The 17,952-nt window shown below is 57.9% G+C and overlaps 1 protein-coding gene across 6 annotated transcripts in view; it reads right to left on the reverse strand.

Annotated features, from left to right (window-relative positions):
• Positions 1-17,952, reverse strand: part of SH3BP4 (SH3 domain binding protein 4) — an 85,720-nt gene that overhangs the window by 18,102 nt on the left and 49,666 nt on the right. For 3 of the 6 annotated variants that reach the window (XM_060624258.3, XM_060624257.3, XM_060624259.3), the window contains exon 2: positions 417-660. In XM_060624258.3, the coding sequence (XP_060480241.1) occupies positions 417-534 (118 nt within the window). In that variant the 5' untranslated portion in view covers positions 535-660. Of the gene's footprint in view, positions 1-416; positions 661-4,494; positions 4,862-17,952 lie in introns of those variants that run through there. The other 3 variants (XM_060624255.3, XM_060624256.3, XM_060624260.3) reach the window with 3 other exon arrangements.

The following is a 17,952-nucleotide window of genomic DNA, read 5'->3' on the forward strand; positions in this document are numbered from 1 at the left end:
AATAAAGTTTTATTGGAACACAGCCACATCCATGGCTTACTCTCTCCTGTGACTGCTCTCGAGCTGCCGCGGCACAGTGTGACGGAACCCGGAGGGCCCACAAGGATTAACATACTCCCTGTGTGACCCAGGTCCCTACCTTAAGGTCACCCAAACTCAACGAGAGGAGAAAAGACAAACATATTCTGTATGAAGAAGTTTCATAACCAACGGGGGATTCATAACCTCCCAGCCCACCAACAAAACAAAACAAATGGTTATTGTCCCAGGGCTGAATGTGTCGTCAGGAAGTTTAGAGAGCTAAACCTTAACATCTGAATGGGGCCTTGGGAGCCTTGAAGGCAGAGAAGTCCTTGGGTCTCAGAGCACTTGCAAATCTGCCCCCTCAGCCACAGTTGTGTCTCCTGGGAGCTCACCTTTGACATCATTAAAGCTCGCTTCTGAAAACCCTTCGGTCAGGTCAATCAGGGTCCCCTCGGACTTGCACCGAGGGAGGCCGCCGGAGTTGGCCGCTCGGATCCGCTGAGCTGCCATCTCGAACTTTCTTCCTGGGGGGACCGCTAACGTGTCATATCGCCTCCTCCAGGTATCCCAGCGCTCGCTGAAGCTCTCCTCAGGCAACCATGCCGCACACGGGTCAACTGGGCGATGTGCTTCTTCCTGAAAGTGGGGGAAAAGGGAAAAAAAAAAAAAAAGGAATTTCCCTTGAGCAAGCGCGACATAGGTTGGACAGGAATTTTGTGGGAAGTGGGAGTCCTCTTTCTTCCAGGGCCATTCCAGTCAAGACAGACCCAGGACATTCTTCCTGGCCCGAGAGAGCGAGGGGGGGCCCACTCCCCGGATCCTGTGAGCACCCTGTGCCCATCTCACCCGCTGTGCGGGCGCACAGAGCCGGGCAGCACATCCTGGCCTGCTGTTCTCTTCCTGGGGTACAAAGGGGCTTGTGAAGTTTGTTCTAGCACCTGGCCGGCCTGTTCATCACGAAAAGGGGGACAAACGGGATGTGTAGACTCCACGTGGCCGGTTCCGGGGTTCAGGGCAGAAGAAATAAGTCCGTGTGCCCAGACAATGGCTGGTCCCGTTAGAGGCACAGCCCCGGCCGCGATGCTGGATACTCCGGAAAGCGGCACTCAGCACAGCACCTCTTGTGGCCCCGCCTCGGGGGGGGCTGGGGGGGCTGCTCCCTGCCTGCCCACGCTCCCCTAAAATCCTCCCTGGATCCCCAACAACCGACAGTCCTAAGTAAGATACACACGTCGCCACTTCTGCGCATGAGGCCTTTGCGGAACGTGTGCCCCTGAAGCTGGTATATGTACCCAGACGGTGTCACCGAGCCTCCAGAGCCACTCTCGGGCCTGTTTCTTTCCGGAAGGGGCACAAAGGCATCTGGGGGGCTCTCTCAGGAGATGGTGACGTGATCAGCTGTGGGATGACCCTTGCCAGCCCACGGAGGGGAAAGGAACAGCCAGGAGCCAACCTCAAAGCGGCAAATACCCCATGCTCTTCCCCGGAAACGGGCGGACAGGACACGCCATAGCTGGCCGCACCTGTCAGGGCACGGAGGGACCCGAGGGCAGGAGAACTGCACTCTGTTTCAACACGGCTCGTGTGAAGGGTCTCCGGTCCCTGGCTCCCTGGCTGCGCCCTTCAAGGACAGCTGGGAATACGGCTTCTGGCCCAGATGAGTGGCCTTCACCAATGAGAGGGACCCGCATGGCCCCAACACCGCCTCCTGCAGCGGCAGGGGGGTGGGGTGACCTAGCCCGTCTGCCTCTACCCTTCCCCCAGGCTCCGCACGCAGCCTCCCGGGGGCTCAGAGCCAACCGCGCAGCGAACACACGCAGGTTTGCGTCCAAGCTCTGCCGTCCGCGGGGACGTCTTGTGTTCAGCGTTTAAGTCGGTGGCCTCAGTTGATGCACCTGTGACGCGGGGCCAAGACAGCACTGCCCTCACCGGTGTGTGGGGAGACTGAATATGAGAATCCGTGTAAGGCGCTTGGAACGGGGAACAGGGGTTCACCGCGGCCCCGGGGAGGATTTCTTTCCTTCTTTCCTTCTCAACCACCGAACGTGGCGCCACGCTCCTCATCGGAATGCTCTTGGAGAGAAGGGGGAGTGGAGCTGGCCGCGGAGGCCGGTCACCAGGCCAGAGGCGGCTCTGTGCTCACCAGGCAAGACGTGGCCACGTGCATGGGGGAGCCCGCGGGCCCCGGGATACAAGCAGAGTCCACCCCTGGAGCAGCCTGGCTTCAGAAAAGAAGCGTGATGATAAGATCCATCACTGAGACGAGAGGATGTGAGAATCCTTTGGGTCCAAAAGACGGGTCTCACCTACTGGCAGGAACAGAGAAAATGGGACTCGTGTATGGGGGCGGGGGGAGGGGATCGGAGAGGACAGGCAGCGGGGGGGGGGGGGGGTGCGGGGGGAGCTTCAGGACAGTTCTGAGACCATGACCTGTGCTTGCCGGGTAGACCTGCAAATTAACCACCCAAGATTCTAGGTCTGACAGTGTCTCCTGGAGATACAGCAGCCAGCCAGACAGACAGACACGGCCAAAGCCAGCTGGCGGTGAAATCTGACTGGCACCCGGCTCGTCCCATGAGGGCCCCCCCTCCCCCCCACTGCAGAGCTGCCCAGGGCACTGGGTGAACGGGGTGGGGAGGGGGAGGGCGAGGTCTTCGCTCTCACGCTGGCGTGGCCCTGTGCCCGAGGACCCCGAGGCGGGCTGGGGGGGGGGGGGCCCCCGCGCTATAACACTGAGAGTCCAGCCCGATTAGCTGCCTGGGGGAGGCCCGGAAAGCTAGCCAGAGTAGGGGACATGCCGGACGGTTCTGGAGGCTGAGGAAGGGTCGGCAGACAGAGCGGGGCCCGGGGGCTACCTGAGCGCTGGGGACCGGCGAAGTGAGGAGAGAGAAGGCAGCCCAGGTGGCAATGGGGTTGACCTTGGAGACCACGACCTTGGCCCTGGAGACCACGGGAAGTCACAGAAGCTTTCTGATGGAGGACACCTGGCCGCAGATGAGCAAAACGGAAGCAGCGATGCCGTTACTGACAGTGTGGTTATGGACAGGCTGCAGAGGGCTCGGGGTGGGGGCGGGGGGAGCAGGTGCACGTGGCGATTGGCAGGGGGCACCTGCCCCAACACCCCCACAAAGTCCTGCAGGGCGACTTGGTGTGCTCGTCGGAGGGGCTGATTTCATGCAGGGCAGGGAGAGGGAGAGCCAGCAGCTCCCCTGAGGTGCCTGCAGGACAGGGCACGGCTTCCCAGCGAGCGCTCGGGAGAATCTGCGGGCTGGCAGATGGATGGAACTGGAGATAAACGGTTTACGAGTGGTCAGATTCCTGCATTCGCTATCACCACGGAGAAGGCAGCGGCGGGGGGGGGGGGGGAGGGAGGGAGGAGGGGTGAATCCGGGCTTAGGGGTGAGCAGAGGAGAAAGCAGTTCAGGACGTCACTGGAATTTCTGGAGATGGATCATTGTTTTTGTTTACTGTTGATGGGGGACCTAGTTTTTTACCCTGAACCAGCAGAGACACAAAGGCATGTTAGCAGTTACATAAAGAGATCTGCAGTCCTTTTTAAAAACAAAGATACCCCCGGAGAGGGTGCCATTCAAGGAAGAGATAAGCCACTGACTGTACATCCTGACAAGCCCAGCACTCATCAGCCAGAGTGAATTCAGTCGAGGCACCAGAGCGAGGTTCCCGGGCAGCCAGAAGCATCGCGTGCTCACCATCAACGCAGTCGTTCATGCTACCCCTTCCCGGGAAGAGGGACGCTTGTCCCGTGGCGCTCAATGCCCTGTGTAAAGCCCAGAATGGCAAGTTTTCTTCAGAGACAATGGGAGACCATCCTTGGACATGTCCTGACAGCAAAGAGGGCAGCCGGCCCTCGCTGGACAAGCCTGGCAGACTCTCTCTTCCTGGAACCTGGAACCTTCCCTGACCAGATACCATCAGGGTGAGGGTTCCCAGAGAAGCTCTGCATCTCCACTCATTCCAGAGCCAGGCATGGAGAGATTGCTGGAGTAACCTGCCCAGGAGGCAGGTGAAGCTCCAGGAAGCGGGTGATGCTCCAGAAGGCGGGTGATGTTCTAGGAGGCGGGTGAAGCTCCAGGAAGCGGGTGATGCTCTAGGGGGCGGGTGATGCTCTAGAGGGCGAGTGATGCTCTAGAGGGCGGGTAAAACTCCAGGAGGCAGCATGGACAAAATGCCTCGAGTTCTCCCTAGCCTTGCTAACCACCTCTCTCCAGGCCCAGAGTGCACCGGGCCCGTGCTGCCGGCGGCTGTGGGATGCCCGATTCCTCCTGCTGTCCCTTACAGAAGCGCCCTTTTGTCTCAAGGCTGTCCCATCGACATCAGGTCACTGCCCAGCTCAAAACTCCCTGGTGTTGCTTCCTGCTTTTAAATCCACGAAGTTTGACCTCCCTGGCCCGGCATTCAGAGCCCCCCCACAACCCGGTTTCCACCTGCCATTCCGGGCCTGTCACTCACCTGCACCCCAACGTGAGTCAGTGACCACACGCGGACCTGCTGCCTCTGGGGTGCGCCCGGCGCTCTGTGGCTCCTGCTCCCTGAGCACCCTCCCCTCACCTGCGCCTCCAGGAAAACGGTCCTCTCCACCCTTCTCGCTCCACCCTCCTCCCCACAGGCCTGCAAGCTTCTCCAGTGACTCATGCGCTGCCTCAGATCTGCAGTCATCGTCCCCGAGCTCCACATTCAAGTTGCCGGAGCTCAAGGAGCACGCCCCCGGAATCAGTCCCTGCTTGGGTCAGAAAAGTCGTGTTGGGGTGAACGGCTCAGTGCTCTGATCCGCTTTGTAACGAGTTCGAGTTCGTGAAGGTTCCTTCCTGCACATGACACTGTTGTCACGTGTTATCGTATCCGCTAGACGCGATGCCATCTGCCCCATTTATTGTCTACATCTCCCCATCTTACTGTTTTTAAATTATTCGCGATTTTATTACTATTTTCCTATGTACGTACGTCTTTTAACGGGCCCGCAATCAAACACACAAACCAAAAACACGAGGAAGGTGATGTGAGGAACCATGCATCACCTGCCTTGCCAGAGAGAGGCGGGGAATGATGTACGTGTCTCCCTTTGCCCCGGGGGAAAAACTCTAAGGAGCCACGGGGTCACATGGCCAAGGCGCTGAGCCCCCTCACAGCACAAGGAGACACGGCCGGGTTCCTGCTCAGCTGGACAAGAAACCCCAAACCCAGCTCACCGAGGGCCCCCTCAGAACGGAACCTCCCAGGTCCAAACCCAGCTCGGGGGGCGGCCTCAGGCCCCCTCCAGGCTTCACCACCGCGGTCGTGGCTGAATGGCACGTTCAACCAGCCACAGAGCTCGGTCTCCCTCCCCAGCAGCTCCCTCCCTCCTCCCTTGTGCCGCAGCAGCCACCCCACTACCCCGTGGAGGCCGGTGGGCCCGCAAGTGTGGGTACACCCAACGCCACGCACGCCCCGTTCAGAACACACACACCTCGGCCTGACCTTCTCAGCGCTTCCACATTTACGGTAATCGGCATCGTTCCACCAGGTCCCCTGTGTCCAACTCTGCCCTCGGGGAGCCTACCCCTCAGTTAGCCCTCAGAATGATTTTAGAAGTCAGGACTCTCTTCAACGCCCTGCAAAAGCCTCTTAGCTCTTCGTGTGCTCACAATGCCCTCAAGGCCTCATACGACGGGTCCTCGCTAGCTCTGTGGACCCTTTTCCGGAAGTTCTTTCCCTCTTCCCGACCTCAGGGCCTTTGCACCTGCTGTCCCCATCACCTGGGAGGCCCAAACCTAGATGCTCACCAGGCTTGATCCCTCACTTCGTTCGGCTCCCTGCTCGAATGTCACCAAATCGGCAGGGACAGGTGCCTGCCTGCTACGGTAACATCCCTAACCCCACCCTCTCTCCCTACTTTCCTTATGGACCCAACAAATCACATGCTCTCCTGCCTCCAGCCTGATTTCTCCAAGAGAACGTTAGCTCTGGGAGGCCACAGCACTCACCCTGCTTCTGCGTCCCCTCTGCTGTGTGAGACCCGCATGAAGCACGAATGAATGAATTCTATTTGAATAAAGACAAAGGCTTCGGACACCATTTTGAAAGGCGTCCCTGGGATAATCTTGCAAGAGTCAAAATCCCCCGTGAATGTCTAGTGTCCCCCAGATGGCCACGTGACTTGATTATACAAAGCAGGATGAATCTGAGAATCCTAGCCTATTCTGGAAATCTACGTGCGCATTCTTAATCACTGATGGGTTCCCCGGGGGAGCGGGGGGGGGGGGGGGGGGGGGACACCTCAGTCAGATGCGCCTGGATGGCACGACCTACAAGTCTGGCCACCCTCCCTCCGCTACAGTCAGTCAATTCTCCAGGACGGCCTGTGGCTGCGCACACCCTTGCCCGGGGCGGCTGGCACGGGACCTCAGGACCTCTCAGAAGTGGGGGGGAGGTGTGTGGCCACGCCATCCCCCCCAACCTCCCCAGGCCACGCCTGGACTCGGGAACCCCCCCGCCCCCTTGGTAGTAGTCAAGTCTGGGAAGACGGGAAGGGGCATTAAAGCTTCCTTGTGTCTGACTCATAACTAATGAGTTTTTCTTTTCTTTAGCGCAAAGGCTGATTCATCTGCGGAGACAAGAGCCTGCTCCTAGCGCCTTCCCCGGGAACGAGGAGGCTGGCCTCGGAACAGACGACATCGTTGTACATGCACAGAATTACTTCCAGATTCTCGAGGCAAACTTGGGAACCTAGGCCCGGCCCACCGGCCACCCATGCAGACCCGCCTCACTCCTCGGGCTCCAGATTCACAGAATGTTCATGTGGGGGCCTCTCTGCCAAGGCCCCACCCCAGGAACATCGCAAAAGCAAAGCAACCGAGAAAACCCAAAGAACGCGAGCGTCTGTAGGGTCCCTGACTCAGGACCCCAGGGTGTGTGTGTGACACGCGGGGCTCCCCCGGTGGCCCCGACCTGAAGGTGCAGAGGGCAAGCTGTGGGCCCGGCCCTGGCCTGCGGGGGAACCGGGGCACCCAGACCGCTCTGGGTTCCTCCCCGGTGACTTCTGTTCGTGCCTTCTTGGAGATGACTCATCTCCACATTTGATTTTGATTTCTGGAGTAAGAGTGTCGTGTTGATTGCATCAGATTTCCTCCGGGTTAAAAAGCAGGCATGAGTTTCAACCCGCCCTCGGTGATTTCGGTCCCCGGACCGTCAGCACAAACTGCATCCCGTGTGCCCACCTGGCTCACTCCCCACGCAACAGCGGCCTCCGGAGAAGCAAGGTAATTCGGAGACCCCCCTCCCCAGCTGACCTGTGTCCCCGTAAGCAACAGCCCGGAGCCCGACGCCCCGGGGCCCTGACCCCACGGGCCAGCTGCGGAGAAGCCGCCACGCGTCCCAGCACGCCTGTGGGGCCTGCGGGGGCCGTTGGGGACACCTGATTCCCACGGGGGTCACACTGAGGACACCGGAAGGTTGGAGCCCGGCGGTGAACCGGCGAGGCCAGGGCAAGCCTGTGTGCCTGCCAATATCTCGGTCACCTCTTCCCTCTGAGGCAAACAGCCCTGCAGGAGGCCCACTCCTCCCAGCTTCCCAGCTCTCTGCTGCGTCCTGACCCCCGACCCGTCCGGGCTGGGCAACGACCCAAGTGGAAAACCAGCACGTGACCCGTGTCCCCTTTCCAGGCTCGCTCTCGGTTGGCAGGGACGGCACGGGCTCCAGTTACGAGAGGGGAGCGGCCGGCCCAGAGAAACCCGAACCTTCCACGCCACCTCGCACAGGCGGCTTCAGGAGTCTCCTCTCCGGGGCTCTGCCGCCGTGTGCACCTTCAGCGCGAGACGGCGCCTCGTTCTGGGGGTGCCAAGAGCGTGGGTCCACTGGCGGGGGCCCCGGGGAATTAGCTTCCCTGACCCGTGTCGGGAGTGGGCCTCACTGAGGCTGGACGCCCGGGTTTTAGTTCAGGGCAGTGGCAGCAGGGGCCACTCGGGGCCCCCAGCACCTCCGTGAAAACCCACCGAGCGCCGGCTTCTAGAACAGGGCTCTGTGCTCAGCAGAAGGAAACGTGAGAGCAGACGTGTTCAAGGCACCCACGCCCGAGGCACCACTGGGAGCCTAGAGCTTGGAGGAGGGGAGGTTCCGTGTGCCAGATGCCGGGCTGGGAAGGGGCACGCGCGGAAGCCCTTATCTGTTCCTCCAAAGCTCAAGAAGCACCTCCCAGGGCCCCACGGGTGGCAGGGGTCCCTCAGGTGGCGGGGTGCCCACCCGCGTCCCCACCTCTCACTCGATGCTTCTGTTGTCCAAGGAGTGAGGGCCGGGCAAGCCGGCGTGCTTCTCTGGCCAGTGACAAAGGAGGACACCCCGGATCTGGAGCGTCCCAGGGCTGGGCCTCCGCGGCCCAGCTTCCCCCTGCCCAGCCTCCTTCGGCCAGCGCCCTGCTGCCCAGGGTCCTGGGGGAAAACCGCAGTCCCAGGCTCTTCTCCCCAGTCTTCCCGCGTGCTCCTTCCCATTTCCCGGACTCTCGCCAAACACAGGAGCTGCTCCTCTCGTTTGCCTCCGAGGCACCCCTGAACTCACCGGGGGGCCTACTTTCTCCCCCATTAAAACCTGCCCATCTGAGAGGGACCCTCGGCCAACAGGGCCTTTGCCAACGGAATCCCATCTCCGTTCCGAGCTCTCAGTGTCCCCTCTGGGTACCGGCCGCTTTGATCCCGAACATCACAGCTGTTATCATGCTCGTGACTTGGTCCCCTGACGACCACGCTCGTTTCCTTGCAAGCGGGGGACACGGTTCCTCGGATTCCCCGGCACTGAACACGGGGCTTGGCCCAAGCTGTGCGTCGTGTCACCTGCTGAATGGACGGATGTCTCACGCGACCAGTTCTTCAGCACCACGGGGCACCGAGGGCCGCCAAAAGGCACAGGCGGGTGGAGTCCCTCGTCCCTTCCCTCCACCGCTTATCATGTGGCTGGGACAGCAACACGCGTGACACATCAGGAGGAGAACGAGGTGGGTTCTACCGCGTCTTCCCGGCACACACGGGACCGGAGGCCCACAGACCTCTCGGTTCGCCCGTCATCCCGAGCACGCTATGGGGCTGGCCACGAATGGTGTCTCATTAGCCTGCTGCAGAAAATGGCTAGGAGTTCAAAGAATAACCCTCATGTGGCGTTCGTCCAGCACGGGGTTCGGGAGGTCTGGTGGTCTGCGATCTGCCACGCTGGGTCACATGGGAAGGCCGGGCCACCTTGTGACGGGCCTGGCGGCAGACGGGCTGTGAGGGAGGGTCTTGTGACCAGCCCAGATGAGAAATACTCACCACCCCTGGTCCCCAGCCAGTGGCCAGGAAGAACGAGTGTGGCCATCTCTGAAATGCAGTCATAGCGACGAGAAGAGAGGTCCGCTCACTGGCCTGGGGGCTGCTGGTCAGGGGACGGACGCCCGTCTGACACGGTCATCAAAAGGCAAAACAGCAGCACTAAAAGGGGTTGTGATTTCTAAATGTGGGTCATTGATTAACGGTCTTCCTTAAAAAAAAAAACAAAACAACTAAATTAACAGTTGTCTTTAGATCAACCCACTTTTTATAACAAGTGTATTTAAGGAAGTTATTTTATTTTTTTAATTTTTTTAATGTTTATTTATTTTTTGAGACAGAGAGAGACAGAGCATGAACGGGGGGAGGGGCAGAGAGAGACGGAGACACAGAATCCGAAGCCAGCTCCAGGCTCCGAGCCATCAGCACAGAGCCCGACACGGGGCTCCAACCCATAAGCCATGAGATCGTGCTCTGAGCTGAAGTTGTACGCTTAACCGACTGAGCCACCCAGGTGCCCCCCAACAAAATTCTTACGCAGAAGCTCTGTAAGAACAATCATTTTTCTTTTTTTTTAATTTTGTTTAATGTTTATTTTTGAGAAAGAGAGAGAGAGAGAGAGAAAGAGAGTGAGCAGAGGAGGGGCAGAGAGAAAGGGAGACACAAAATCCAAAAGCAGGCTCCGAGCTGTCAGCACAGAGCCTGACGTGGGGCTCGAACTCACGGACCGTGAGAACATGACCTGAGCCGAAGTCAGACACTCAACCGACTGGCCACCCAGGCGCCCCTAAGGAAGTTATTTTAAAAGCAGCTTTCTGTTGCTTTGAAGAGGAAGCTAGTCGATCCTTTCAAAAAATATTCCTTAGATACACGGATAACTTTTCCAGAATACATTAACTCGGAAACAGCGTTTTCAAGGTTCGTCTTCGATACCACTCTGGGAAACGAACACCTGGCCGGTGCCACTCTCTGTGCAGACAAGGAAGCGGAGGCTTATCTGGTTTTCACGGAGAGAGACTGCCCCTGAGGTTTGTTTCCGAGACCCCGATTAAAGTGCCAGATTCAGACAAGGAAGAGACGGGAGGCGGCTTCCTCGGTTCCACGCTGCCCCGACCCCACGGACCGCTCTCGTTCGTGACACGCGCAGGCCATGTCTGAGGCTCAAGTTCAAGGCAGGCGTTTAACATCCTCAAGACATGGCAGGAGCCGCAGAAGCCAAAAGGGCCACGCAGATGAGTGACCGTGTGTGCAAAACTCCGCAGGCAGAGAGCAGGGCTGAGCCCGCTACACGGCACAGCTGAAAACCAGCCACAAAGGCGAGCGGATGCCAGACATACTGACCCATAGCCTCCCTCCTGGCCTTTCCGATTCAACGAACCTTGCAACGCGGGCTGCCTGATGGGAGCTGATCGTGAGAAGGGAAAGTCAACACAGAAAGTTTCATGAATGGGCTGGCTAGCTCTGACCCGGCCAGCTGGGCCTTCTCCGTGGTTCCGCAATCGGAGAACACCCTGACCCCGCTCCTCCTGGCGGGAGCCAGATTTTTGCTGCTATAAATGGCCCGGTGGTGGTGACCGTCTTTATAACTAATCTTCCTCAGCATTCTGGATTATCCTCTTAGGACGACTTTCTAGCAAGAGTATGAAGCGTTGCCAAACACTTTCCTGGAAACAAACACTAAAGTTTAAATTCACATTCCTTTGGCCACTACGGTCAGAAATTTTCGAATATCTACTACTTCCTGCTTTCTGTTTTAAAAAAATCATAGGCACTTGCTTTTTTATTTTATTTAAGCTTATTTGCTTATTTTGGGAGGGGAGGGGTCAAGAAAGGGAGAGAGAATCCCAAGCAGGCTTCAAGCTGTTGGTGCAGAGCCCTATTCGGGGCTCGATCCCATGAACGGTGAGATCATGACCTGGGCCGAAATCAAGAGCCAGGCGCTTAACCGACGGAGCCCCCCAGAGGCCCCCCTTATTTCCTGCTTTATGACTATTATTTCGTATCCTTTGCTCAATTACAGCCTAAAATTTCATCCTAGCCATTGCAAATGTCTTCCCCGCTCGGCTGCTTTGTACATGCACAAACCCATTTGCTAACTTGATAAAGTCTCAATTATGCAGCCACGTATCAATCTTTCCTTTGTGATTTTGCCTGGAAACACAGAAAGGCCTACCTTAATGAAAAACCTGATAAACATTCACATCTATTCTCCTTTATTTAAAAAAATGATTTGTACAGTGACATTAACGTACAAGAAATTTATTGTGCTGCTCGGTGAGGAACTTTACAAGATTCATTACCGGACGGCTAAGCAATCACTCCTATGTCAGTTCCCGATCAATTCATCCCCTGCTGATGGATGTGATGTCATCTCAGTGCACTCAGTGTGGGCGGACACCAGGGTTTGAATCCCATCTATTCTGTGCCGTCGGTCTGCAAATGTTTATAACAACATCAGCCTGTGTTTCGTACAGTAGAAGTTGGGCCACATTTGCCTACCTGGAAGGTCCAGCAACTTTGTAGTTCAAAGTCTCTTATCAGCAATTTTTATCTATTGTTTCTTCCCAATGCACGTTAAAAAAATCTAATAAAATGTCTCCCCACCTCCTCGTTCCCTCACAAAAGTAACCCCTCTGGGATTTTGTTGGCATGGCATCGGTAAGAAGTGGCATCTTTATATACTTTATTTTCTTCTAGAAACATGGTGGGTCTCATTTATTTAAAAATGAGTCCCAGGGGACGCCTGGGTGGCTCAGTCGGTTGGGCGTCCGACTTCGGCTCAGGTCAGGATCTCCCCGTTTCGTGAGTTCAAGCCCCGCCTTGGGCTCTGTGCTGACAGCTCGGAGCTTGGAGCCTGCTTCCGATTCTGTGTCTCTTCCCTCTCTTTGCCCCTCCCCTGCTCACACTCTGTCTCTCCCGCTCTTAAAAATGAACATAAACCAAAAACAAATTTTTTTAAATGAGTCCCAGGATGGCACAGAGCAAAGACTGGCAAACTCTTTCTGTAAAGGACAAAGAATAAATTAAACTTTGGGGACCACACATTCTTTGTCACAAATCCAGGCAATTCTGCCTCCAAAGTGTGTTGATCTGACCCTTCTCTCGCTGCAGCAGCCCCCCACCTGGTCTCCCACGTCTCATTCCCTTCTCCCCTGACCCCTAAACACACACTTTCCTTAGAACAGCTGGAGGTCTCTCAACAAATTAAGTGTCTCCAGTGGCATTTCCCTGCACTTAGATTAAATCTAACAGACTTATCAGGGCTCCATGATCTGGCCCCACCCAGCCTTCCATGACCTTCTTTCCTTCTTGGTACTTTTCCTGTTCCGAATGCAAATCATCTCTGCCCCAGGACCTTGGCACCGACAGTTCCCTTTGGCGGGCAATCTCCGTCCCCCCGAACTTCACTTTGCTCACAGCTGTTGTCACTCAGGTCTTGCTCACTGCTTCAGAAGGTCCCCATGTAACCACTCAGCACCTCAGCCACACTCACCCCGACCTCTCTGTGCCCGATTGTCCTCGCCTGCCCGAGGAAGGCAAAGCGGTATTGAGAGCTCCCACGACAGGTGATGCCCTTACGCGGTGCACAGGGCCTGAGGCACAGGAAACAGTCTGCAGACGTCAGAGGTGAGGCTGTTATCGGGACCCAGCGCCCATACAAGCCCTGTACTTTCCATCGACAAGTGCTCAGAGTCCCCGCGAAATATCCTTTTTTTTCTTTGCTACTGTCCAACTGTACCACCGTGGTCTAGAGCCCTACCGTTTGCTGTGGCGAAGAATCACACCAAGGTGGGTTCACGGGTGCCTCATCAAACGACCTCTGATACCTGCAGATAGGACTTCACTGCAAATGAGATCTTGGTGGATGATCCGGTGCAGACGAAGTGACTGGGACGGCCCCTCGTGCACGATGACTGGGGTCCTTATAAAGGGGAATTTTGGGCACAGAGGCGAGGCAGTGGGAGGACACGCGAAGAAGCTGGCTGGCCACACACCAGGGGGAGAGGCCTCTCACGGCGTCGGCCTCATGGTCTCAGAGGGAGACAACGCTGCGGACCCCGTGATCTCGGCCGTCTGGCCTCTGGAGCCCCGAGTGTGAACTTGTCGCTTTCAGCCGCCCAGTCTGCGGTAATTTATTACGGCGGCCCCAGGAAAATGCACGCCTGTCCCAGCGTACTCCCCCCGTGTCTCCCTCTCCGTCACATCTAATACGACCGGAACGCCAGGAAGCAAACAAGAGTCAAGGTCCTAAAACAGAGAGTCACGGACTCAACTGAAACATGTGACCTTGCCTCCACACTTCCAGAACATTCCATCCCCGGGTCCCCAGCGACCAGGGCACCGCAGATGAGTGCTCACCTCAGGCTCCTGAAGGAGGAGTCGGGGGTCGGCAGGCAAAGGGCAACTGTGGACTTGTACCTCCTAAGTGTTATTGGAAAAGTCTGGCCAAGTCACCTCAGCGGCCTTTCGAAGGCATTTTTTTTTTAATGTTTATTTACCTCTGAGACAGAGAGAGAGAGAGAGAGAGAGAGAGAGAGAGAGAGAACCCGAAGCAGGCTCCAGGCTCGGAGCTGTCAGCACAGAGCCCGACATGGGGCTCGAACTCACGAACCGTGAGATCCTGACTGTGAGTCGGTTAAGCCCAAGTCGGACGCTTAACCCACTGCGCCCCCCATTCGTACGCTTGGCCCGGGCCTCCAGCCCCACAGCCGGCCCCGCTCTGAGTCCCCGCTCTGTCCTCAGCCGTGGGCCTCGGTCTCCTCACCTGATGCTCAGTAAACCATTAAATTATCGCCCGCGTCTTGTTCCTCCAACCCTCAGACTGCAGTGGGGACTGAACTTAGGGGAGGTGGCACAGAAGACACGGGGCTCCAGGGTCGATCTGAGCGTGAGCACCAGCTCGAGCTGTGTGCTCTTGGCCGAGGTACTGAACCTCTCTGAGCCTCCGGCACCTGCAGGAGGACAGCAAAACCTGCCCTGCCGGGTGGGCCCACAGCGGGCACTCGAGGTCTATCGTTCCCCGCCGTGTTCCCTGGGGAACGGACACAAATGGGAACGGCCCTGGTGTCCCCACACAGCTCCGGACCAGCGACTCGACTTCGTGGTGTCCCACAAGCCACAAATCCTCTGCATTTCCTCTTGGCAACATCATCGTCTATTCAAAACCAAGGTCCCCACTTTCTCACCTTTGAGGACCTCCTCCCGCCCCCACTTTCTCAGTGATGTCACTGCTCCAAGCTTGAAACTCTCAGCTGCATGGTGCCTTCGCTTCCTTTCTATGAAACAGGGATAACACCATCCACCTCCGCAAAGCGTGGGGATGAAACGTGCTGATACGTAAGTGCCGGCTCCCCAGGTCGGGGTCCCCAGCCTCGGGACGTGAACATCCTGGACGGGATCGTGCTTTGTCAGGCACCCCGGAGGACGTTCAGCTGTACCCCTGGCGTCTCCCCACTAGCAGCCAGGAGCGTCCCCACTCCAGACCGCCCAAAATGTTTCCGGCCACTGCCAAATGTCCCCGGTGGCGAGAGCACCCGTTTTGAGAACCGCTATCCTCCGCGAGGGCTATGATTAATGTTATTTTTCCTTTCGATCGGAGCCACTGGCCAGCTTGATCCCCTCTCTGTCTCCTTTCTCTTCTGTCCACAGCCTCCAGCTGGTACGGTCCTCACGTGCCTGAGCCCCAAAGCGGTCCCCGTCACCGCTGCTCGACCCTGGATATGCCGCTGACAAGCACCCGTGCAGGCCTTCAAATACTTTCCAATCCAGAGATCTGCCAAGGCTCTCACGTAACCGCGACGCACAGACAGGACAGAGAATCGCCGAGCAGCCTGCACCCACGCGCCCACCCACCGAGGGGTCGCGCCCCGACACAGGACCAGCCTCAAGTGCAAATGATCGGCTGAGGTGCCCCCCACCTGGCCTCCTCGAGACCCAAACAAACTCTACCGGGTAAGGACGTGGCCGTTCCCCGACACCCTTGAAATCCCTGCCCCCGTCTCTGTGGCCTCATTATTTGGGAAAAAAATCCTCATTTGTTCTGCCCCCAAGATAACATCTGCTCACCCACCCCCGCTATCTCCCGCCCAGCCTCTCCCCTGTGACAGCCCTCATGTGTGATGCTGGGTCAGCCTACCCTCTGACAGGCTAAAAGTATCCCCCCTGTTGAAAACCCAACGCGGCCCGCTCAGCCAAGGCTGTTTCCCTTCCCTGGAAGGTTCTCCCCGCCTGCTGCTGGCCAAACCCTTCAACCGATGCTCCCGAAACCGCTCTGCCATCACCGAGTCCCCTGCTCCAACTCCCAGCACAAAGGCGCCCCGAAACAGCAGCCCTTTCTGGGTGTCACACACAGGTCCCGAGTCAACACGCCCCCCCACACTAAACTCTTGGAGGCAAAGTTCGTTTGCAGATGTGCACAAGGCACACACAACAGGGCTCTTGGGGTCACTGGTCCCCCATCGGGTGCAGACTCCGAATGCCCAGGTGATGGGAGCTCTGCCAATGGATGGGCAACTCTGTCTTAAAGAACGCTTCGAGGAGCACCTGGGTGGCTCAGGTCATGATCTCACAGTTCGCGGGTTCGAGCCCCGCATCGGGCTCTGTGCTGACGGCTCGGAGCCTGGAGCCTGCTTTGGATTCTGTGTCTCCCCCTTTCTCTGCCCCTCCCCTGCTCATGCTCTGTCCCTCTCTCTCTCTCTCTCTCAAAAATAAATAAACATTAAAAAAAAGAGAGAGAGAACACTTTGACCTTGAGAAGATCCGCGTGTGTCCTAAGAGAAAAGTGACACGGTGAGTCCCTGCAGAGCAGGGACCCCCGGGACGGTCTCCTGGTGTGGTTACCGTGCAGATAAACCTGCGGTCCGATCGAGCCCAGCTCCGCTGTGGGGGGCCGGGGTCTGAACCGAACCAACCACATAAACGCACAGTCGAGCGCTTGGGAACAGTCGCTGTGCATCGTGAGGCCCGGAGGGCACAGCGTTCCATCTTCAGAAGCAGAGCCCATCCTTCGGGTCTTGGCAGAAGCCCAAGGCAAGGGCGAGGGGACTACGCAGTAGCTCTGTTTGTAGGTGGAAAGGGGGGCCGGGCAGGCGTCTACAGGAGGAGCCGGGTCCCACCCATCTGCCCACCGGCTGCCCCCCGCCCGCTCCAGGCGGCCGAATCCCTCGAGATCCGTCCGGCCGGAAGTGTCAGTCACATCCACCGCTTTGGGACGCTTCCCGTGTGCCAGACACGGCAATCGTACCCCTGGGCCCACGTGCCCGGGAGAAAAGAAGCGTCTGTCCACGGAGGGGGCCCGCCTGACGATGTCTGCGGGGGTTTTATCCCTAACGGCCCCACGCTGGAAACAGCCCTGTGTCCACCAACTGGAAACGCTCACATGTGACAACACAGAGGAAGCCCACGGGAATTATGGCCCAGAAAAAGCCCAACACAAGAGAGCGCACACCACGTGACCCACGAGCACGGTGGAAATGGACTCTGGGAACCCGAATACTGGTCGAGGGGAGACGGCGGGATCGGCAGGGAAGAAGGGCCCGGAGAAGGTTCTCCGGCAACGGGAGGGTGGCCACGCGGGTGGAAGGGTGCGTGAAAGCTCACGCGCTCGGGACCAGTGCACGTGTGCAGATACAGTAACAGCACGCCTCGACAGCACGCCTCGCTCGGCGTATAATGAAGCAACCAGAAGAGAAACGCGGAGCCGCTGGCCCCAAGTCAGAGAGCTCATCAGTCCCGCAGAGCTGAGAACCCAGGGCTCCGGGTCCCAGCCTGGGGGGCTCTCAGAGGGACAGAACACCCACCGTGGCACCTCCAATGACGGGAGGGCTTCCCTGCAGTAGACAGAACCCTCTGGTATCAGCTAGAATCATCTGCAGCCGATGCCCCAACCTGGCCTCCACTTGCCCACCTTCGCCAAGGGGAACGGGGGACGGGGCTTTCCTCCTAGTCAAGGTTGAGGGGTGAAGGCTTCAGAGCCCCGGGCAAGGGCTTACGTGGCCGGCACTGTTACCGGCCCCCTCACCCACAGGACACACTCCCTGAGCCCCACGGCCCGCACCGTCCAGCGCCTCCCCGCTGGCGAGGCTGGGGCACGGTGGATGGGTCTGTTTCCCACGGCCGCTGGAATCAGTCGCCACGAACTGGGCAGCTTCAATCAAAGGAACTGCTCTGTCCCCTCTGTCGATCCTGGTCTCTCCTCGACTCCGGGCGCTCTGCTCTCGGCTTCCACACCACAGTCTTCACACAGCTGCCTTCTAAGGACACAAGTCACGGGATCGGGGCCCACTCGATTGCGGCGTGACGTCCAGTTTGTTTTTTAAGTTTATTTATTTATTTTGAGAGCGAGCGAGAGGGAGCGCGTGCACTTGTGAGTAGGGAAGGGGCAGAGAGAGGGAGAGAGAGAATCCCAAGCAGGCTCCTCGCCCATCAGCGTGGAGCCCACTGTGGGGCTTGACCTCATGAACCACGAGATGGGGATCTGGGCCAAAATCAAGAGTCAGGTGGTTAACCGACCGAGCCACCCAGGCACCCCAGACACGACCTCATCTTAACAGAACCGATTACATCTACAAAGACCCTGTTTCCAACTACGTTCACCTTTCGTGGCTCCGGGTGGACACAGCTTTTGAGCGAGGCCACCGCG

This window comes from Panthera onca, chromosome C1, assembly GCF_046562875.1.
Source record: "Panthera onca isolate mPanOnc1 chromosome C1, mPanOnc1 haplotype 2, whole genome shotgun sequence".
In the NCBI taxonomy this organism is placed as follows: domain Eukaryota; kingdom Metazoa; phylum Chordata; class Mammalia; order Carnivora; family Felidae; genus Panthera; species Panthera onca.